The following is a 23,723-nucleotide window of genomic DNA, read 5'->3' as shown; positions in this document are numbered from 1 at the left end:
GGCCCGTAAATTTAATCAGCGTTACATTTTATTTGACTGGCACCTACCTACTAGATTCTGTTGATCCGTTTTGTCATTGTACACTGCGTTAGTTATTTAAGTTTTAGTTTTAATTCAGTGATAAGGCCGCTTGTTTGGCCAATCACTTAAAACAATAAACAATACAACAATACAAACAATACTATCGCTCCTTTTATCCAAATGTATTGAACGAATCCAACTGAATTTCAATTGACAACAATGGTTTTGTACGAAATATAGGCTGGATGTTCTTTTATTCTTCTTTGGCTCAACAACCGATGTCGGTCAAGGCATGCCTGTACCCACTTGTGGGCTTGGCTTTCAGTGACTAATTGGTTCCCCACCATAGCAGGATAGTCAGTCCTACGTATGGCGGCACGGTCTATTTGGGGCTTGAACCCATGACGGGCATGTTGTTAAGTCGTACGAGTTGACGACTGTACTACGAGACCGGGTCCGGGTTCTTTTATAGGCATTATAAAAAAAGCTATTCAATTTCGGGTTTCATTAAAAGCCAAACATATTTATTTCAATTACAAGATTAATTGCTGCTCCGATTATTCAGCTGAAAAAACGATCCATCATCATTACACACAATTACTTTTTAAACTTACATCACTAAGATTTTTTTTTGTTTTTCTCAAATTTACGATTGAGAATGTTACACGAGAACTTTTGTAATCCCGCCAAAATTCTACAGATTAGTACACTATGTGAGTCACAAAAAAAGCTTTATAGCTTACAAAGTACCCATGGGCTTGGTAAGCACAACAGCAGGCATCTTTTCAGCTCCATGATGTCATGTTGGACACATGATTTTGGCTTGTTGTTCATGTCAGCTTTACACTATTCTTTTGACGGACTTCTCATCCCGGACTAAAACCTTGCCTTGCGGCCTTATTCTGATGCAGGAATGTTCGGAATGTTCGTTGCCAATCCGTTATCCCAGTCTTAATGGCGGACGCCTCCATGCCATCTTGCCACCTCTACGCCACCTCAACTTAGAACTACTCTATTCACAGAGAAGGGTGAAATTAAAAATTGAAGAGTTTTGAAAAAAATAAAAATGTATTAGGAAGTAGTGGGGCATCTCACACCATTTAAAAGATTCTATCGAGTCTTCAACCAAGACCAACATAGTTCCATCAAGAACAAACGAGTCATACTCTTAATACCATTTAAGAAGCTCGCCAATAACCAACTATTGGAACTGGCTATATGGCCAATTTCACTAGTACCAAGGGGTGGATCCAGCGCACTACCTTCCGAAGCAGGAGTATCTTATGTTTCTGGAAACGGCCACATTTATTTATTTATTTATTTATTTATTTATTTATTTATTTACCACTAACAGACCTTAAGATCTTATCGTGTATCTTAAAATTAGTAGAATGCATAAAACCAAACATAAAATGCAACGCATGTATTAAACGTGACGCAGTCTTTATGTCTCCTTAAACAGATATACGGTCTCGTGATATAGTCGTCAACTCGCAAGACAACAACAACATGCCCGTCCATGGGTTCAAGCCCCGAATAGATCGTGCCCCCATACACGTAGGACTGACCACTAGGCTTGGCTTTCAGTGACTTAGTGGATATAGTGGATCAGGAAGGCCTTGACCGGCACTGGTTGTTGCACCCAAAGTCTATAGAATACAGAGGCCGAGTCATCCAGAACATTTGATCAAAAAGCGTGGGAAACTTTTGACAGCTGGATGGATAAGCTTCAATAGTTTCATCGCAGCATGCATTGAGGTTTTAGTTGTTGTGCATGCAGTGGTCTGAATGCTTTTTCGGTAATTTTTACAACGTTTGTTCATAATTGTTTACTTAAAAAAGTTGACGAATATAAAAAAGATAGCATTATAGTGCAATTATTGATTATAACAATATCAGAACCAAAGCTAAGAAGCTAGATTCCTGATTGTGGTCGTTTTTAAGTGATGAATTACAGAAACTACTCCATGCCACGTACATGAGAAGGAAATGTATAGTTACACTTGGTTTTGTGCAGAAAAAACTCAATTGGCCCTGAAAAGTGTTTGGCTGTGTGAAATCGTTTGTGAACACTTTTTCATCTAACTGTCAAAAACAAGCTTTGAAAAAGATGGACCAAAATCCAGGTATGCATCGACCTCTGTATTATATAGACTTTGCTCATTTTGTTCGAAGTGTCACGTCGGTTCGTCGGTGGTATTAGCGTTCTTTCTGATAATCTTCTTCTTCTATTTGTCGTAAAGTCCTACGCGGACATGCCGGCCTATACAGGCTTTCGAGAATTAATTCATTACCATGCAGCCGGATAAGTCAATTCGTGCAACGGGGGCACGGTCCATTTCAGGCTTGAACCCATGACGGGCATGTTATTAAGTCGTTCGAGTTGACGACAGTAACACGAGATCGCCCCTGATAATGGGCATCTATTATTTGCAGATCACATTACAATGTTCCTTTCCAGTGTTCTCTTTGTCTGATCGCGGAACACTGGACAAAGATGATGGGATGCGTTTTCTTCCTGATGCTCAATGAACGGCTTGACCCTCTGTCCCGCAAAATGTAACGTGATGTCTTTCAGTCTTAGGTGAGATAAAATACTATTTGTTTATTATTTAGGTGGGGCAAATTTAAATAGAGTGTCCTCCGCGAAGGATCTGGAAGTATGGTTAGGCTGACCGCGAGCTCTCGTTCAAGGAGCACAAAAACTTTGTCGTCAACAAAGCTAATAATAGGTTTGATCTCTCGTATGGGTTGCAAAATACGCGATCTAGCATATCCAAATGCTCTCTACTGCTGCTGGGTACGTCTTGTCTTAGATTATGCATGCATACTCTGTACTCCGTAAGGTAACAAAGCCATGCAAAAGCTTGAGAACATACAAACACTGACATCAACAGTTGTTATTCACATTCTCAGGCTTTGTTTATCGTCAGTTTACTCTCACGCTTATATTGATATTCCTTCTATATAGTCAAATATTCTATTATATGCACCTTTCCCATTGTTTCCGTGACAGACCTTTCATTTTAATCCCTCGTATGCGTTGCGTTATACTTTTGCCCAGAACGATCCGTGGCTTAACGCGTGTGAGCCCTTTAATAAGTACTACAATCTGTTTGACTTTAACCTTCCTCTATATCGCTTTCGTGCTCTCCTTCCTTGGATTCTTCCTAATCTATACTAAACACACATCTTTCCCATCCCTCAATCCTCATTCTCCAGTTTTAAGTAAATAGCCCTAAAGCTCATTGGGACAAACAATTAAGAAATAAATAATAAGATTAATAGAATTAATAATCTGTTATTGCGTAATGGAAAATAAAACGATTCTTTTTTTACGAATAAAAAACGACCAATAAACGATGATGATAAACTCGAGCAAATCAGAGGGGCGTGCGGATCGACTCAAAACCAAGCGATAGGTCACCGAAACAACGTTGTAAGCTAAGGTAACCTGCTGTCGCAACAAGGATGGAGATCTAGTCAGTAACCAGCCAGAGGTACTCTCGCGGTGGGCTTAATACTTTGATGAATTACTCAACGACCAGTTTAACGAACAGCTAGAAGCGCCACTAGCAGATAGTGTCATGCTACTGCCACCTAGCATAGAAGAAACACGAAAGGCTATCCGTCGGCTGAAAAATAACAAGGCACCCGGAACCGACGGAATTGCAGCTGAACTGGTCAAGAATGGAGGTGCACGACTAGAAAACGAGATTCATCAAATTGTTATTGAGGTGTGGGATAGCATATCGATGCCTTGTGATTGAAATCTTGCCATCATCTAACCGATATACAAGAAGGGAGACATGTTGGACTGCAACAACTACAGGGGTATTACGGTGTTGAATACCGCCGATAAAATATTCTCCCTGATCCTTCAGGATCGTCTTGTCCCGCACGTCGAAGAGATAGTCGGAAACTATCAAAGAGGATTCCGAAACGGAAAATCAACCACTGATCAGATCTTCACCATGCGGCAGATCTTGGAGAAGATGGCTGAATACAGACACGACACATACCATCTCTTCATTGACTTCAAAGCCGCATATGATAGCATAGCCAGGGTAAAATGAGAGCTAAGGTGAGGATGGATGGAAAACTCTCAGGACCTTTTGCTACCACCAAAGGTATGCGCCAGGGGGACGGGCTTGCTTGTCTCCTATTCAACCTGGCGCTAGAGAGGGCCATCCGTGACTCGAGGGTGGAGACTACGGGAACCATCTTCTATAAGTCAACCCAGATCCTGGCATACACTGATGATATAGACATCATTGGTCTGCGGCTCTCCTATTTAGCAGAAGCCTACCAAGAGATCGAGCAGTCGGCAGCAAACCTCGAATTGCAAATAAACGGGGCAAAAACCGAACTGATGGTGGCAACATCAGCGGGCCTACCGATAAATAATTAGAATCTACGTAGGCGTGACGTGCAGATAGGTGAACGCACTTTTGAAGTCGTCCCACAATTCACCTATCTTGGGTCAAAGGTCAGCAACGACAATAGCATGGAAGCTGAGTTGCGCGCAAGGATGCTGGCTGCCAACCGGTCATTCTACAGCCTGAAGAAGCAGTTCACCTCAAAGAACCTGTCGCGACGGACGAAGCTGGGACTATATAGTACCTATATAGTACTGGTACTCACATACGCTTCTGAGACATGGACACTGTCCAAATCTGACGAAACCCTCTTAGCCGCGTTCGAGAGGAAGATGCTCAGAAGGATACTTGGCCCCGTATGTGTGGAAGGACAGGATGGAGGATCCGTTATAATGACGAGCTATACTAGATGTACGGCGACCTCACTGTCGTACAGCGTATCAAGCTCGCCAGGCTCCGGTACGCATGGTCAACGGACGAAGTCTTTTTAGGCCGTCCGCAAGGACAGAGGAGGCGTGGTAGGCCCAAATTGAGGTGGCAGGATGGTGTGAAGGCGTTTGCCATTAAGGCAAACGGATAACGGATTGGCAGACGAAGGCGCGAGACCGTGAGCGGGTTCGGACGCTCCTGAGGCAGGACAAGATCTCAAAACGGTTGTAGCGCCGGAAGAGTAAGTACGTAAGTAATAAACCATGATTCTTCTTCTTGACTGACACAACCTTTGCGGTTATGCTGGTCTAAGAAAGATTTCGCTACTTTTTATGTACCACGCAGCCGCAGTGGCACGGTATGCCATTCGCAGGCGATGACACGCGATTCGAAGCAAATGGCACGAGAGGAACGCAGGAAACAGGTGTAATGCCAGCCCATCTCCTTTCAAACCCAATACCCAACTACCCCGAAAAATTTGCAATTTTTGGGTTACCTAATTGGTGGAATTAGTAGGTGGCTTCTCTTTCACAGTGAAATTGAACATTACTTTAAGTAGCACCTTTTGAGCAACAGAAATTAGATTCAGAACAGGATTAGATTCTAGCAGGATAGCGTTGAAGCCAGATGACTTAATTAAATAAATACGAATACGAATACGAATGTATCGACATGAATACTTGAGCGGAATAAGTGATTGAACTGCTATCGATAATTTAAATATCCTTCTACATATTATCATATACCAGCCATCCCCCCCCCCCACCCCACCAGCAGCCACTTTAAAAGATGAACATTATTTCAATGTGTTTCAAGAACCGTTTATTGAATACCTTCAATCCCAAAAACATTCACATTCTCTGTCGGGTTTGTTCGACGATTGTTACCGATTCGGGTGTAAACTACATGTAATATTTGCACACGTTTCGTATTTTCCATCAATTATTGTGGCCTGTGTTTAGCGCAATTGTTTATAAGTGTGTGTGTGTGTGTGTGTGTGTGTGTGTGTGTGTTTTTAATTATTTCAACCTACTTCTCTTCTACTGATGTTAATAACATTAGAATTCGCTTCAACCCATGCCACCATTCACCTTCCGACTACAACACTCACCACCGCTCTATTTACTACGCGCTGTTTTGTGTCTGTCTGTGTGCTTTTTTTTTTAAATTGCTACATTAATTCCACTTAAAGTCGTAAACCTTAAAGATTGTAGTTGTTATCCATCACCATCCAATTTGCATAATTTTCTTCCGTCACATTTTCTTTATATTTTACTTTAACAACTATGTATTGTCCTTTAAGATGATATTTCAAAGTAGGTTTTGTTGTATTGTTTGAATGTTTTTTCTTCTTCTTCTTCACTTCATCTCCTAAGCTTTCGTGCTTTTTTCAATCGACTCTACGAGATGTTACAATCGGTGTAGGTAGGTGTGGCGCACTACACTAAACTATACATACAAATATATCATTTACTTGCACTTAATTTTAGATTTATCGCAACAAACTCCAAACAAAAACAGTAATAAGAGTAGTAAGAAAACAAATACAGTATAAAAATCGCACCGTAAAGCAAAATACTATATAATACTCTCCATGCTTGGTACTTTTAAGTGAATCTGCTAGCTTTTACAAGATCAGTAACAGTAACTAAACACATTCATCAAACAAACGATTGCATATTGATTCGATTGACGCTTTGCTTATTTGATCCATGGACCTACTTTGGAGTGTGTGCATTTTTTGGGAGCCGTGAAGCTACTTCTTCAAAATTTACGTAAATTTAACCCGCTATTGTGTGTCAGTTGTTTGAGTTGATTTGTAATTGAAAGGTGCTTGAGTTTGAATCTCCCTGGAAAAGTGGCAATTCTGCTACGCACCTCTACGTAAGGTGAAATCGTACATTTAGTTTCCTCTTCATTTATTTGTTCTTCTTTTTTAATTCATCTTTTGCTCCGCTGTGTCCTCAGTTCGACGTAATTGCGCACAGATTGTTTCCTGTTCATTTTATGTCCACCTTCATTCACATTCGTTGGCAACGGAACGGAAGTTTTGCATACGAATAGAGATGCTACTATTGAGTTTGTGTGCTTGTTTGTCTTTGCTCGCTTTTTTGTTTGTTTGTTTGTTTTGTTTTGCGTTGTTTGTGTTGCATGATTATTTCTTCACATCCTAATGCTACTAAAACCATTAATATGCGCGCCCTACAGAAGTCATAACATTTGCCGCGTAGTTCTTCACAGCTGTGTCCGACCGACGGTCAGAAATGCCATATATATATATGTATATATATATATATATATATATATATATATATATATATATATATATATATATATATATATATATATATATATATATATATATATATATATATATATATATATATATATATATATATATATATATATATATATATATATATATATATATATGTATATATATATATATATATATATACATGTTTATATGTACACAAATACATTACGCTTTGAGTAGCAATTGGAAAAAAGTAGTGCAATGGATGACGACTGTTGCTTTAGCATTCACTGTGTGGCGGCATCAATGTTTCATCCCTTACTCTACCCAACAAACACCTCTGTCGTGGCGTTCGCCGATTCCTTAAGGAATCGCACCAAATCAAAAGATGGAAACTGACACAATCAACACGTTCAACAACGATGATGAAGCTTATCAAGCTGTAAGATATGAGGGCAAAAAGTCTTAGTGTTAGTAGTCCTTTGAAACACGCATGGCGTCATGTGCATATCTCGAATATGAATTGATAACCCTACCTATTTCTGCCCCTACTACCACCACCTTCCCGCCCCCTCATTTTCTGCCAATTCATTCAGTGATCTCTGTGTTGTAAGCGTTTGGACATGTAGAGCTTTTTATTGTAAATACATGTATTTTGTATGCATGTCTATATGTATATGTATATATTTATAGTTCTGTTATAATTCCCATCACATCTATCGCCATCTATGCCCGCCACAATGTAGAAGAAGGGCACTCACTGACTACAGCTGCTGTTGCTGCTGCTGCTGTTGCTGCTGCTGCTACTGCTGCCGCTCTGTTTACTGATGGCGCATCTTTGCAAGACACAGCGAGCCATCGTCGTTACAACAACTGGTGGTTATCGTTAATATAGACTCTATTTCTTCGCGCGCATCGAGGGTAAATATCTTTGGTTGTATATATTTTAATGTCAATATCATTGCACTCATATTAGTTGAAATGGATTCATAGGCTTTTATAGGTCGGTGTACGTTAGTAGTAAAGTAATGTTAAACAATTTTCGGGCACTAGTCAAACGGTTATGCTGTTTAAATATACATCCGTCGCTGTCTTTTGCCGGATTTCTTCGCTCTTGTTCATCTTGCATGCAATCAATCAAATCGTAGGTCGTTACAATCTTTCAATCAACAAAAAAAACGACCTATTTGTACGAACATTAGTCATGCTTTTTGAACCGTGCACATTCATGGGGAACGTATGGTTTTTATTTAAAAAAAAATAAAAAGTGCACCCCTAGCAATACCATGGTTTTATGGAAATGATGCTTGAAATTGACCATTATACATTATACTTATAATTTAAACATACAGTCAAACAGTTCTGAAAGGAACATAGCAAAACCCTACTACATAAATAATAATACGATAACCACAAACTTCCAATCTGGTTCGTATGGCTACATTAACCAATCCATTCTACATACCCAGTGTATGTGCGCATGTGGTATTTTCGGACGCCTAAGGATTGCTTAATTTTTGTCCCTAATATCGCTCGCCGAGCGGATGCGGAAGGGAATAGAAGAAAGATGCGAGATAAACACATTCAATACAAATGCTGTTTTTGGATGGTTTAAACATTTTCATTTTATCATAACTAATGACTTTGAGGTTGTAAACTTAAAATAGGATCGCTAAACATAACATACAATTGTGTATCTGTACAAATAATACTCTAACCCGACAAATATATATATCACGTATACGTATATACGAACTTCCGATCCATACAACAGTAAAGTAAAATATTGGCATCAACGAGGAATCAAGTTTCCCATCAGCAACAGGCAATGCGTAATGCGTTTCTTGTGCCAAGCGCAAAGTAGTAGTAATACATGATTTTAGAACTCGATTTCTTTTCTAACCAGCGCATAAGATAAACCTTATGTGTGTATGTAATGGAAAAAGAAAAACTAGGCAAAGAATTTCTGTAAACTAAACATCATACTTTCTGTTGTAGTTCTGTACTATTGAGCAACGGTACGCGTTGATTACATACTTTTTATCGGTGATTATTCTTACAGAATTAAACAATAATGTTTGCGGCCAAACGCCACTAACTGATGTGGGTATTATTTAAAAAAAATCCTATCAAAACGAAGAACTTGGGCATAATGTACATGTATACATATATAATTGTTATGAGCAATTCTATCCAACTGGCAACATAAACCATGAAGAGCGCATAGTGGGGCTACTGCATGGTCATTAGTGATGTTTCCATGCCAACCGAACGTGTATGTAATGATTGCATCAATAAGTTTGCTAACTAACTCATAAAACTTATGCTATGTCTCGAAAAAGTCCTTCGCAGATACTAAACATATGATTTGTCTACCTTTCTGCTAGTAAGACATGCTAGTAAGAGAGCGCTCATAATCGTAGGCTGTACAACAAACCTGTAGACGCATTGCAGGAAAACTCAAACCCACATTCTCAACAATAGGTTCAACAGGTGATGGTGGTGGTGATGCTATCAATACACAGATGCATTTGAACGAAATGCGCAATTTAAAGTAAAACGTTAAGGTAACAGCATCACAAACGAGAAGCATCTGCTTCTAGCAAACCTAACCTTGTCTAAATAATCTCATAACATTTCATTCGCATTCTATTTCTATGGCAAACTCGAGTGATTCAACTACACCACATACAGCAACATTCTATCAATCTTCATGCATAACAACACTTGTGTACTGAATTGTACTGTAACAAATGGAGGAATTGATCTTTAAACAAGCATACATTTCCCTACACGATTTCTCATTCCCAAATCAAAACCTATCTTTATTCGATCGATGCTCTTTTACACAGAAAGTGATCAGATATAGTAATTGAATCTTGAATCTGCTATAAAATCACTACGTGGAGCAACAATATAAGATGGGTAAAATAATTGCAATAGTACAAATTAAACTAAGATAAATCGTGATGATGCCTCCGCGAGTTTGCTTTTAAAAGTTATCGTTTGCTAAAACAGAACATTTGCTCGATTAAAAGTTCCTCCAGAAAGGAGGGTGTGCAACGTGTTCTTTAGTATTTGTAAGATAGTAAAATGTTCGCTGGCTAGCAACATACCGTTAATGACGTGGGCTTCGATTTAATTCGATCCGTAACGTGTCATTATGATTTGGTAATCTCAATTTTAATTTAGAAGAGTCTTTGAGGAACGTATTTTTTTTTCTTCGTCTTCTTCGGTTTCACTGCTTCATTTTATCCGAATTTAAACTAGTAATCATAGGTTAGGGAGACTTCAAGTGTCGGAGGAGAGGAGTTAATAGATTATGAATGTTTTTTGTTTGTTTGTTTTAGTTTTGGGTTAACGATTTGGCGCTAGCTATTCAGATGTCTGTCTCCATCTCAGCCCATGCGTTGGTTGTTAAGCACAGCATAGGCTTTCTTCTTCAGTTCTTGACCAATTCAACTCTGCTTGAGTTGATTCCTCTGTCGCTCTACGCACATCGGGCCTCTTTTACGTTTGACTGCTCTGCTTTGCATCTTTTTTAATAAGTTGTTTGCGTTTTGTTTTTGCTGTTGTTGTTGTTTTTCATACGTTTACGTTCTACGTTCGTTTTGAGTAGTAACATCATTTGTAGGTCCTTGCTGGATGCTGGCTTAATTACTGGGCAGTGGCACGGTCACCTGTACATACGACTGGGGGAAATAGCCGTTTCGTCCATTCAAGCTACCCTCGAACCAGTTTTCATCCACGCGCTGGATTAGAGTAATGACATCGTTTTCCTACAAAGTTTCACAACAAGCGTTTATAGTACACGTCCGGCATGGAAGCGTCAAGGTCAGCTTAGCTTACCTTGAAACCCAATTCCCCCGGGTTCTCTGGCTCAAAGTCATACAATGCTGTGCAGCATGGCTGTGTGGGCTTTGTTGGCATCGGTGTTCTTGCGGGAGAACGCATCGGAGACGGCAATGGCGAAGCTAATAAATAACATTACAATACATAAAAATGTGTGTTACAATTTTAAGCACTATCTTATCTATAAATATGTCTAATCTGAGCATAAACCTATTAATGGCAGTAAAGTACTGTGCAAAGTTACTCTAGATTCTGCGACTAAATTTTTAACCGATCACTTCTGGCTTCAGCATGTTAGTTTGTTAATGCATAAATTAGGATAATAGTGAGCGAAACATACACGATAATTTTAACCTCAGCCATACTTTACGTACAGAACTTATATACGTATATGTTGTGAGAGTGAATATGTGTGAATTAAATTGAATAACTCTAGTGATGGTTTTTGATTATTTTGTTTCTATACTTCCAAAACTAAAACGAACAAAAGGCGCAACAAGCATGCAGTTTGCAAAAGGAAAATGAAGGAAGGCATGTTTCACATAAATTGCACACTATAATCCCTATTTTTAACGTACATAGCAAACGAAACACAGAGCAATCTAATTAATGTCGCATGTTCACGATAACAACATCGGCGAATAATCACCGCACAAAGTAACACACCTCACACAAAAAGGACAGCATAGAACAAAAAACGTGTAATAACAATTAAGCAACAGTAGCAACAAACGGACAAACGGACGTTCCATTGGTGAGTAAACAATAATGAATTCAATTAGTTGTAAACACACACGCTACAAAATCATATCTCTCACGCCAACAACAGTAGTAGTAGTACGTTTCTCATTCACATTGTACAATCGGTGTTAATTTCGTGTAAGTATGCCAAATTAAAAATGTTGTTTTTGAAATTCAAAAGAGATGATTCATTCGTTTCTTTTACCATTAGTAGAACGCGCCTGTGCTTGACCATTTCCCAACAGTTCCAGATGTGTCGGTTTATTGACCGGCGAACTGAGATGAGAGGATGAACCGCCTAGCGATACGTAAGTCATACAAATAGCAAAAACACATTTATGTAAAGAAAACAATGAAGACAGTTTTTTATAGTGATTTGACCAAATTAAAGAGTACGGGAGAGAAAGAGAGAGAGAGAGAGAGAAAGAGAGAGAACGAGAGAAAGAAATTTATATAAATAGAAAAAGAGAGAGATGTATATAGAAAGATATATAAACAATCATTCAAACTGACACAAATTCATCGACAAATAGTAGACAAACAGTACTTTATATAAAAAGGAAATTTTAATTGAGAAAATGCTGTGGAGCTCAGGATAGAGTAGTGGAGAATACATCATAGAGTTGAAGCAGGCAAAATTGTATCGCACTTTGATTATTAAAAACAATTATGTGACAAACAATCACTGCGCTCTGCATTCAAAACACAAGGCAAACATATATTGGATATGTTATTCGATAAATACAATCCAAATTCACTCTTGCTGTGTATTATCGTCTAAAAAGAAGGTTGTAACTATCTTCAAATGACCTCCTTACAAAGTGAATTCATTGAAAAATCACAAAGCCACGGTCAGCCGATAGTTGATTATAAAAATGGAGAAATTTAAGAATCTATATTGGACGATAATAGCGGAACTCAACAAACATCAGCAAGATTATGATGGATTGTATAGGTATGTATAGAAGTATGTGCCTACAATAATTCTATCGAGTGTTAGCGTACATTAACTACTCCACACAGCTTTCAGTGTTCCTTTGCGTAATTCAATTAGCTAGTTAATTTAGCTAAGGTAAAAAAATGATTTAAATAATGTTAGGCAATTGTAGTTGGAGCAATGTTGTGAATTACCAATGCATCAATAAAATCAAATAAATATGATGTTTGTAAATGAAGTATGTGAAGCGAAGGATGCGCAGGGAATCCGTAACCTCAACATTCATAGCTAGCTTACATACTATTTGAAATGCACTGAATACTACTATTATGTAAAGCAAATTCCCATCACCAGCATGAACATTTAACGGATAGTAGGTAGTAGGAAGGATCCATGAATCGGTGTGTTACCCAGCGTTTTACATGCATCTTCCATCACCTTGTTAAATCGCCCTTATTTCACGCTTATCTATTAAACGTTCTAGTGAAATAAGATTCCTTGTAGTACTAATATGTATGTGTATTTTAGTTTCCATATAGAACGTTTTAAGGGTCGAGGAATGCGTATCGAAACTACTTGTTATTCTATCTCTGTACATAAGCGATGCTGTCTATCGTCTGTGTATTTGTCCATTGTATCTTCTTCTTGTTTACATTATCAAACTAATAAAACAACAACAAAATGGGTATTTATGTTGTTATGAATGTTGTTACATTATCCATACCAATCCGAAACTCAACATTAACTTGTATAATGCATAACATAAGATATCTTTAATGTACCAGTCAATAATGCGAAAAGTGAAGTAAACCATTTGTTAAGCTTGTGGCATCTTCTACAAACGCCACATTTCTAGAATTTAGTTTAAAGCAGATGTTTCTAGCAGTTGTTTAAACGGTATCAAAACCATACATACAAATTCTACTTTTAAAGTAGAACAAGATTATTCGGCTCTTTCGCTCATGCTTATTTCAAAATTTCAATCCCTTGGTTGAATTACACAATATTATAATTGTTGCTTACATTAAATTTTGTAATTGTTTCTGGAATTCCATAAACATGTAAGACTTAAATCAATACTAGAACGCATTGTTCACTGGTACGAGTAAATGAAGTAAATAAATTAAAAATAAATGATAAAATAAAAATTTCAAAACAAATCACCTGACCAAGGATCACTGAAGATGCTCTTGCTGTTGTTGTTGTTGTTGTTAGCAAACATTGCGGTGCTATTGGTAGTAGCGGTACTGTACATTGAACTATAACTGTTTGTATTATTATTTCGAATGTTGGCCCCGCTGTTGGACGTAGTAGTACTCTTGCCCGGCTTAGACCCTGCACCAATACCACCGTTTCCGGCATAACCCCCATTATTCGGTTGATCCCATGCATTTAACCAGCTGTCTACGGACGATCCGTAAGACGGCGGCCGCATGTCAGACCCATCAGTACTACTAATACTATCAATTCCACTGGTGTCGCCTGCTCTGCCACCTACACCACCAAATGCACTTGACGTACCGCCGCTCCGTGTCGACGATAGGCTCTGCTGAGAGCCATATAGTCGGTTACGGTTAAAGTGGCTACTATTGTTGTTGTGATTGGAAGAATAGGTTTTGTTATTGGACAGATTTTGCTGGGAACTGTACATGTGGTGATGGGAATTGTTCAACCTATTGGGATTAAGAAAATGGGGCCCACCGTTCATTCCATCCTGCGAACCGAGCATTTCGATGTTCAAATCGGCAAGCGTCTTGGGTACAAATTCAGACTTTGGTCTTGCTGCAGCTTCCTCGCGCCTGTGGAGAAAACACACGAATGAGCATTTAAATAGCTGCGTTGCGTACCTTATATTAATGCACTACTTACTTTTCGTTCAGCGTTTCCACCAATACTTTCAATATCTCAGAACATTGAGAGTGATAATCGAGCATCCCCTCGGCAAATGTTACCAGCTGGGAGACTTGCTCAACCTAACAAAGAGCGTAGGAGGAATAATCCATAGCATCGAATATGTATTACATTAGAACAGTTCCACGTGAGGGTACATGCACCATGATAATTAATGGGATATAGACAAATCACAACACGGATGGTAATGTTTGAAGTCAAAAATTAAATACAAAACCAACTATACCGTTTTCAAATCAACTTACATCATTCTCCAACAGATTATACATTCCAACCTGTGCAAGCTGTAGCGATTCGGCAAATTTCTCCTCAGCGCTCCTGATTTCATCGTCTGTAATTTGAGAACCTTTTGTTAGCCATTATTTCAAGGCATTATTTGTCCACCGTGTACCGGGGCATAGATACAGACAAAAAATACGGAATATATAGAGCAATAGTTAACAACCCATATAGCATTAAAAAGCATAATAACAGAACACATATAACATTTGGCCATAATACGCAGGGGTAAAGATGACGGTGTAAAAGGGCCAGTGCGTTAGGCAGGAATCGACAACATGACATTCGAAATACAGCAGCGATCATGAAAATAAAAATAAAATAAAGTAAACCATAAATACAAACTCTAAAAAATGTAAAATATAAACCATTATTAAACTAATAAAAAATCGAAAATTTTAAATATTTTTTAAATCTATCGAAACATATACGACTGTATTTAAAATTATGATACAAATAAAGTAGCAATTAAACACAACAACTAAACAATTGGTCATCAGGAGTCATTGAACATAGACAATAAAACATAAATATACATACCCTTGGCTTGTCGCCTTTTCTTACAATCGAAATCAAGACGTCTGCCTTGTAGTTTTTTACGGTGGTGCTAAACGAAGAAACAAAAAGAACAAAATAACAAATTAAAATATTATATACCTATACGAAGAATGCACCATGAAAGGCTTCAAACAAATACAATGCTTACCATCACTTCCTTCAAATCCTTCGTCTGTAGCTGATGGAGCGGTTCGAGGAAGTTTTGTTTAATGTTATCATCAAGCGAATACTTCACGTCAGCCATCTGCTTGAGCGAGTCGCCCATTTCGACCAACGCCGACGCTGCATAGGTTGGAAAACAGACGGATAGTTCGGGAGGCAATTTGTGCGTTATTATTTTGCATGCCCCAAGCAGGAACACAAAACCAATTCGGCACGATCAATGACGATTTAAAGTTGTGTTGGTTGGACCGACGACCCAGGTATATCGGTATATACACCATTTGAAATGTACAGGATTGAAGAGATACATAAAAGGGTATTAGTTTAACAAATCGAAATGAACTGGTAAAGCTACATTCAATGGTATAGAAATGTGTTCTAACATTATTACTATATTCAGTGACATCACGTTATGCATTGTGTATCATAAAAAATACAGTTTACAACAACAAAAGATAGTAAAAATAGTATACTAGACGAGGACGGTAAAGTTATAAGTATCAATATTCACACGTCAGCACCAAACAAAGCGGCACGTACTTTATGTGAACCATTTACCAATTTTATATCTCTGTTTTCAATTGATGTTTGTGAAATAAAGAATGCATTCAATTTACTAGCAGTAATCTACACGATAGACGAGTTTTGTGACTGTATAGAGATTTCAGTATAACATTCATCGGGTGTGCATTTAAGCATTTAGCAAAGGATGACACAGAGAGAAAGAGAGAAAGAGAAGGATAGAGAATAAACATCTAACGAGGGATTATAGTTGAAAATGGCTAAATTCGTACCGTTACATTTTTAAATATTCTACTAAAAATTTAAGGAAAAAAGAATAGTACAAGAGTTAAACTAATGCAGAGAGGCTGACCAATCTCAACTTTGTTAATTAGAAGGAGAAATACATACATTAATGTCCTTCGGTCATTTTTTAAGTGGCTTTTATGAATAAAATTAGCAAAAGATAGGATTAAATAATTGTAAAATGTGTACTCCTTCCTCTTTTGACCGATTATTTAACTCATCTGCTATTATGGCTTTCCAGAGCTTATGCTCAATTTAATATTTGCATACTTTTTCACATCTTTTAACAATGAGGGGAGGGGGCGGGGGGTTTGGAGAATATTGCATACTGTTTATTATTATTATTATTATTATTATTATTATTATTATTATTATTATTAATGTTGTGAAAGATATAGGTCATTCAATGAACGGATTGTATGCGCCTGTGATGTATGAATGCAAACAAACGATTTTAATGGAAAAGAAATACATTGAAACAAAAAAAAACAACAACATTGTCGCTTACATTTAGATGTGCAATGTGAAAATAAGTAAAACGCGGCGGTATGCGCTGTACTTACCAAAAATACTGTCCTCACCAAGCTTTTTACCATACGTCAGCATACAGTCAGCCAATATACCTTCTGGTTGTGGATAAGTATTACTTTTAGCCTGACCTGATAATTTAGAAATACCTTTGACCGCTGCCATCTTTGCTCTAGCTGTCGGATTCGGTTGCAAGTACTCTTTGGTCTTGGCTTGCAACTCTTCGACTAGCTCGACGGTGACATCCGTTTTCTGTGTCGAGATACAATATATATATTCGATTGTTAAATGCACCGTAATTGGTAAGTAATACATTTTATCAACTTACGCGCTCCATCTCCATGAAATCCAAGTCCAGCTTGGTGCCTTCAGCACCTCCCATCTTTTCAGTGACATACTGAAACACCAGGAAAGAATTAGTGTGCAAATATGCTAAAACAATGCCGAACATTCACAGTAAATTATGTGCGATCTTCATACTATGCGCGAATGTAGTATTATAAATTTGAGTATCATCAAATATAAAACAATAAAGCGCTCTTGCTGTAAAACACCAGGCGCCTCCTTGTGTCACAACGTATTTGTTCAAATTTTAACAAATTTACAGTACAAAAAAAGAATTTGTGACACTTTCGAGCGGTAATTATTTTCTAACATTCATTTTTGATTAAAAAAATTGTAACATTCTCTAGCTTGTCATTTTGACACGTTCTTTGGCAACGTAGCAAACAATTATATTGTACTCATGAATATTGTTCTCTTACGAACCCTCTAATATTCATTTTAGGGTGTAGGCAAATTGTATAACAAAGTAATGTTAAAATGGTTATGCTAGTTGGGACGACACGACACTGTACCTTGCCCAGATAGGCTGAATATGTTTTACATTCATCTTCAAATTGGTCGTGACCTACATTTCGCTTTAACCATGCTCTCTACAACAAAACGTGTCGTTCTTCATTTGTTACTACATTCTGGTTCCTATCAATTCAAAAACTTCACTAAAGATAAACTTAATCTACTATGACGCGATTAAGCCAGTTAAAAACTATAAAAGCGTTATAAAAAAAAGGAGCGTCTTAATATAATTTTTCATGAAACCAATTTTTTCATGCAATCATTTGTTAGATAAATTTGAGCAATGATCCTACTTGAACACAAACCACATTACCTGATTTGCTTTATTAATTTGCTTTTTAAGGCCCGCAAATGCCATGTTTTCGCCTTTGGAGAAAATGGTGGAAGATTTTTATATTAACGTTGCGTCTCAAAATTTATTTCCTTCTCTCCTCCGCCTTGCTATCTCCACCAGAGCAAGCACTTGTCGTCAGCAGCTTATATCAGCACACACACAGACACGGGTGAACTGATGGTTTCGTTCTTCTTTTCCTTACGCGATGGCAAGAAAAACTTAACAACTTTTCAAGATTCTGAACGTGATAGTTTCACCAGCAATATGTCCCTACTACACTGATTATTATACAACACACTTGCACCGTCCACTACACTGTATCACGGACACATTCGCACATATATCACTTAACTAGGGCGCTGTGTGCTCACGCTGCAGAGGATACTCGTATTAACAATGGTTTGAAAGCCTTTTTTCGTTGCCGTAGCATTCATCAGCATTTGGATGTTAGTTTCCAGCAAGGACAACAGCACAAGTATGTTCATGATAATCCGGTAAATGTCCAATTGCATCCAGACAGACGATGTGAGATAATATTGTTGGCCGAGGAAATGTACATGAAAAGAATAAAAAAAAATAGTTATAATTACCCCTTATGAGTGAGAAAATTGATATACTAAACTATTTTATATCGTGTTTTTTATTATTATAAACCGAGTGTTCATACCGAACAAAAGTACCATGTGACACGAAGGACTATTTGGAACCGTGCCCTAAGAATTTCACATTGCAAAGTAACTTTGCAGGATATGTGACTACACCATTTTCACTTACTTTGAAACCCCTACCGATGGATGTAATTCAGCTAATTTTTTCGTTTATCCAGAAGATTCTCGTATTCTGCAGGCGAAATTACACAGACAAGCTAAATTGCTAAATAGTAGAATTGTACGGTTCTATTTCACTTGCGGCTACTTTGCAGCGTTTTCAAGAAGCTTGCACGAGACGTGACCGACGCGTTCGAAAGGACTGTGACAAGAAACTTGGGCTACAGCCATCCGAAGTTTGCAGTAGTTAACGTCAACCCAATTGAGGTTGCTCGCAAAGCTTTCGGTGGAAAAGTGAGAAAACCTGTGTACAGTAAAGCGCAAGATTCGCTCTCAAAAAGAGCGTGTAAGTAGAATCGCGTTAGAATCGAACTAATCTCTAGCAGTGTGCGTGCTTGTTCACGGTGCTCTTTTCATGCTCTCGGTCACTCTCTCTCTCTCTCTCTCTCACTACGAGTCAAAGGATGAATCAAACAGGCGTTACAATACGATGAAAAGTGGGTACTAACACACTATCAACGCAAAGCGAACGTGTCCAGACCATGGTAGAAAAATTAAACATATTGTTTATGTGGGTTGCATCGCGCACTGCCCACACAATTTGCTCACATATGTGCTGAGCAGTATGGATTGTGTGAAGTTAAACGTGTGGAAAAGGCGATACCATGAAGCCCTTAAGCCCATAGAGCAAATCATTAACAAATGTCCTATTCTCCCTTTGATTCCATGTTTAGATATGTCGGCATGAGGAAAACTGCCCAATTTTTTAGCCTTTTCCGTCCACATTGACACATCATTGGTCATAACAAAACAAGAGATGAAACAAGGAGAAATCCAAATCGAACAGTCACGTGATACATTCTATTCCTACACCTTTCAGGAAGAAAGAGGAACGGCAAATTCATTCATACAAACGTTCAAATGGTTTTGAGGGAGTATAAGAATCATGCATTCTCTCTCTCTTTCGGCGCGGCCAAAATCACGCCAAACCTAAAAGAGACACACATACACAGGAGCAAATAGTCAAATTATGCATTGCACACGCATATATGTGGACACACGGCACAAAGGCACCCTTCAGAGTTGGTTAGAACCAGTCTCTAACCATTGCATGAAGGACCTGTTTTACACATACCCACACGCAGAGCCCACATTTCAATCAAATGCGCTCTTTAAAGCGCACGATTTCGTCACCAATTTCGTCATTCATATGAACTAGGAGACTCTTGATCGTACGCTTGCGCTCTTACGCCACAGTACCGCACCAACAACGTCTGGAATAGTATAACTGCATCGCCCCAAACGACGCTTACATATCGGTCCCTTGTATGTAGCGCTGAGCAAATGTTTAACAGATTTAATATAAATGTATTCGCAGCCAGACCATCATACACATTATCATTATTCAATCATTTACCATAAACATGGCATGTATATTACTCCTCTCTTTTTTCTTAAAAATGTGTGCCAAAAGATACAGTTATCTCGGAGCTGTTTTTGCGTGTCTCAGGATATAGCAGATACTAGACATTTCGTCGCCGATAAGTCTCTTTATCGATGCTACACCAGACCCATGGATACATTATTATTCCGATTCTTCTGGTATTTGAAGGCCAAGCATATCTTTCTTTAAGCTCTCCGTCAGAGAGTTGTTTCTCTAGAACAGCCCATGCCTTTGCGAAGGGTAGGCCTGAATTTGGATGTCTAAATCTTTTGTAATCCTAACAATCCTACAATCAACTAAACAAAAGCTTAAAGGCTTCATAATTTGAAGGAGTAGAATAAGTGCAAGGTTTGCAACGGCGTAAGCATGGGAACGCATAGAAAATGTAACGTATCATCCATTAAGTAAAACCATAGAGCACAAACCCCTAGTAGTGGCTTGCGTTCAGTGAACCATGAAATTACAAACGATGAAAGGTTACCATAACTGTTGATGTGGAACAACATTATATTTTAGAATGTAGCTCGATACAACTACTTCAACATGGCTATTTCCAAATACAAACATTGTCGAGGGGTAAGGGGATCAAAACCATGTCTGGGCTACGCATATCGCTGCTTGCCTCGCATGCTCAAGAGCATTTGCATTTGGGTTAACTTCAAATTTAACGTTGTGAACATTCTCAAGAGCATTTCATTATCGGCCGCGTTCCAGAAACGTCCAATGGCAATGGCTGATTTTTACAATTGGGCTTGGTATTTGAATGATGTTGATAATGGAATATTTTTGGGAATCCAGTTCACATTATTTATCGCCAAGGCAAGGGAATCAACAATACCATGTTTTATGGAAAAGCATTTGAAAACCTCATGATCAACAAAGCATCAAAGATATTTTATACAAAAAGCCTCGTGTTTCTAAGACGGAGCTGTCTGTGAGGGAAAATAGCACCAGCGCAGTGTAATTATTAGGTTGTTGTGAATTGCGTTAAATTACCGATCCGATAACACAGTATTTTCTACTCTCAAGGTTAGAGCCGTTAGAGGTTGAATGCATCGGGCATGGAAACACGTAAATTCATCTTCATTTCCTAAAATAAATCAAACTGTTTTGCTTGCTTGAGTAGGGCAGGATCGTTCAATGCATACTGTCCTGAAATAAAATGCTCCATCCATGATTTTGGCTTATCTTATCTATGGCGAGAATACGCTTACCGTCTTACTACTCACGTATGAATAACTTTCGTTTGGCTTTAGATACTAAATGTTGAGGCTGAACCCAACAAATTCGAAATAAAAAACATCTACACCACCAGATATATCTTATCGTTGGTTCGTTAGAACGTTGTCCCTAAAAGAAAAGATTCGATTGTTGTACATCAAAACAGCCGTACAGCGACGCAACCACAAACTGTTGTGAACAACACTGCAAAACACTCATTTGATCCAGTGTTCCCACAACAGTGGTTCCCGAAATCGGCCCCATTCCACCGACAGCATTAGCATTGACCTTGGAAATGTGTGCGCAGAGACGGTCAGGTTCGAGTGAGGTTGCAAGCAAGAGAATGTTGCAGTTCTCTCCCCCTGTTGTGCGTGTGCAACGCACCATCTTCTCATGATGCCGACCGCATCGCAGCAGAGCCGTCACCACCAATCGATGCACATTACAGTCGGCCGAAACGATCTATTACCGTGACTCGCAGCTTCCGTCATTCGTATGTGCAAATTCCACCTAATCGTAGCACATATTCCTATTCCCATCCCCCCATCGCGTATCGGCGACCATAGGCAGTGTGGTTGAATGAGATAAAAATAGTGCACCCTGCCAACCCTTGCCAAGCGCCTTTTCCCCACTGCACGATCCTTCGTCGTCGTCTGTGGAGCATTGCAAACTTTCCAACAGCAGGAAGTCAGCATCATCATCATCTTCTTGCAGCCCGCCGGCTATGATACCCTCCTCCGTTTGCATGACTGACTGAGAGCGGATTCAGAGTCCAATGCTCTTCAACTTATGCGGACTCGAGATTGATAGGCAGCACGCATCGGTCGCTTCTCATTGAAAAACACTCGACACAATTTCACATTCGGTTTGTCGCTCGCACTCTATCCCTGTCTGCCTAATTTTGGAAAATGAGCCGTAAAAAAATGACCCGATCGATATTGCGGGCCCCATCACTTGCAACACCAGCGTGTGCCGTCGGTAGTTAAAATAGTTTTCGCAAAAGACGCAGTGTCAAATAAATACCTTTCTTATCACGGCTAAACACTTTCTTATCTTTGCAAATACGCTTTTGGCAACGGGTAATGTTCATGTAAGAACGTTTCGTTTACTCACAAGATTAGAACGACTCTCTCCTTCCGATCCATTAATCGATATGCAAGCAGAAAAAAAACAAACTACCGCACGATTCACTGGATCCTAATGTAACACCACTTACACTCAGTAGGCCAGCAGTTCTCCCTGTTGGTCCTTTGCAGGAGGGCCACTTACGAACAAACAAGAGATGCCGTCGGCGGGTAAGCGAAATACTGGCTTTCACGAGCAGTTGGACAAAATATTTTTACACTCAGCTGACAATAAAGCCCCCAAACTACACGGTCCATGAAAACGTTGGGCGTACGGAAATATACGCACGGCTCGCGAATTTTTGCACAGCACAACAAATAAGACCACACTGGAAGGTCGTCCGCCTTTTGGCGAAGATAGCAGGCAGCGATCGGGACAGGGATTTTTCAGACACTACACAAGGGACGATAACTTTGAGGGAATTTAATAATTTTAAGTAAAAGCAACATCAAGTACCTAGAATTTGTTAAATTCACGACGAGCGGATGGTATCGACGTTGAACTTCTTCTTCTGTAGCAGAACAAATTATTGTGTCCTCCTATGACGGACAGTTTGTATGTAGTTGTACACAGTGTGGCCAGATTATTTTGGCGGTTTTCGGTAGGCGCATCAAAATTTTATCGGTAGTTTTCGGTAGGTTAAAACTCGAAACTTAAAAGAAGTAAAAGGGAAAGAAGTGTTAAGCGGGATAGTGGGGAGGGGGGGGTGGTGGGGGGGGTGGTGGTAATGCGCAAAATGAAAGTTCCATCTCACGAGAATATGCATCCTTTATCTAGGATACGGATTAGATTTGGTTCAGAGCTTACACAAATGAAGATTTTTCTGAAGATTTTCGCTGGATTATTTAGATTGATTTGACTGTTTGGCTGAGTTTTATAGTTCAATAATTCAAAAATTTGAGATTTTTTCCTTCAAACCCTAGATATATATATATATATATATATATATATATATATATATATATATATATATATATATATATATATATATATATATATATATATATATATATATATATATATATATATATATATATAGATATATATATATATACATCGGTATTTCTGGCCACACTGGTCCGCAGGTCAGGCGAGCTTTTTGGCTGCCACCGT

At 38.6% G+C, this 23,723-nt stretch overlaps 1 protein-coding gene across 6 annotated transcripts; it reads right to left on the bottom strand.

Moving 5' to 3' along the window:
- Positions 1 to 8,683: 8,683 nt before the first annotated feature.
- On the bottom strand, positions 8,684 to 23,193 carry LOC120896501 (endophilin-A). Of its 6 annotated transcripts, XM_040300673.1 has the most exons (13): positions 23,067 to 23,193; positions 18,033 to 18,462; positions 17,190 to 17,258; positions 17,011 to 17,113; positions 16,897 to 16,959; positions 15,513 to 15,646; positions 15,347 to 15,413; positions 14,773 to 14,873; positions 14,486 to 14,589; positions 14,318 to 14,415; positions 11,885 to 11,977; positions 10,936 to 11,060; positions 8,684 to 10,865 (listed from the first exon to the last, which is right to left on the bottom strand). In XM_040300673.1, exons 2-13 carry the CDS (start codon positions 18,075 to 18,077, stop codon positions 10,740 to 10,742), a joined length of 1,128 nt encoding a protein of 375 aa, XP_040156607.1. In that variant the 5' UTR covers positions 18,078 to 18,462; positions 23,067 to 23,193; the 3' UTR covers positions 8,684 to 10,739. The 6 variants fall into 6 exon arrangements, with proteins under 6 accessions (XP_040156607.1, XP_040156603.1, XP_040156606.1 ...); XM_040300669.1 differs by having other exon boundaries at positions 16,897 to 17,113; XM_040300672.1 differs by having other exon boundaries at positions 14,773 to 14,858; positions 16,897 to 17,113.
- Between the last annotated feature and the right edge of the window lie 530 nt (positions 23,194 to 23,723).

This window comes from Anopheles arabiensis, chromosome 2 (genome assembly GCF_016920715.1).
Source record: "Anopheles arabiensis isolate DONGOLA chromosome 2, AaraD3, whole genome shotgun sequence".
Taxonomy (NCBI): Eukaryota; Metazoa; Arthropoda; class Insecta; order Diptera; family Culicidae; genus Anopheles; species Anopheles arabiensis.
This window is presented reverse-complemented; position numbering and strand designations above follow the sequence as displayed.

Bases quoted from the DNA above. Each gene is read 5' to 3' on its own strand.
- LOC120896501 (XM_040300669.1), bottom strand. From the start codon at position 18,077: ATGGCATTTGCGGGCCTTAAAAAGCAAATTAATAAAGCAAATCAG. The intron at 11,978-14,317 runs GTGGGCCCCATT...ACGTATCGCTAG, and splicing joins TTCGCAGGATGGAATGAACG to GCGGTTCATCCTCTCATCTC. The intron at 10,866-10,935 runs GTAAGCTAAGCT...GAAACTTTGTAG, and splicing joins CGGGGGAATTGGGTTTCAAG to GAAAACGATGTCATTACTCT.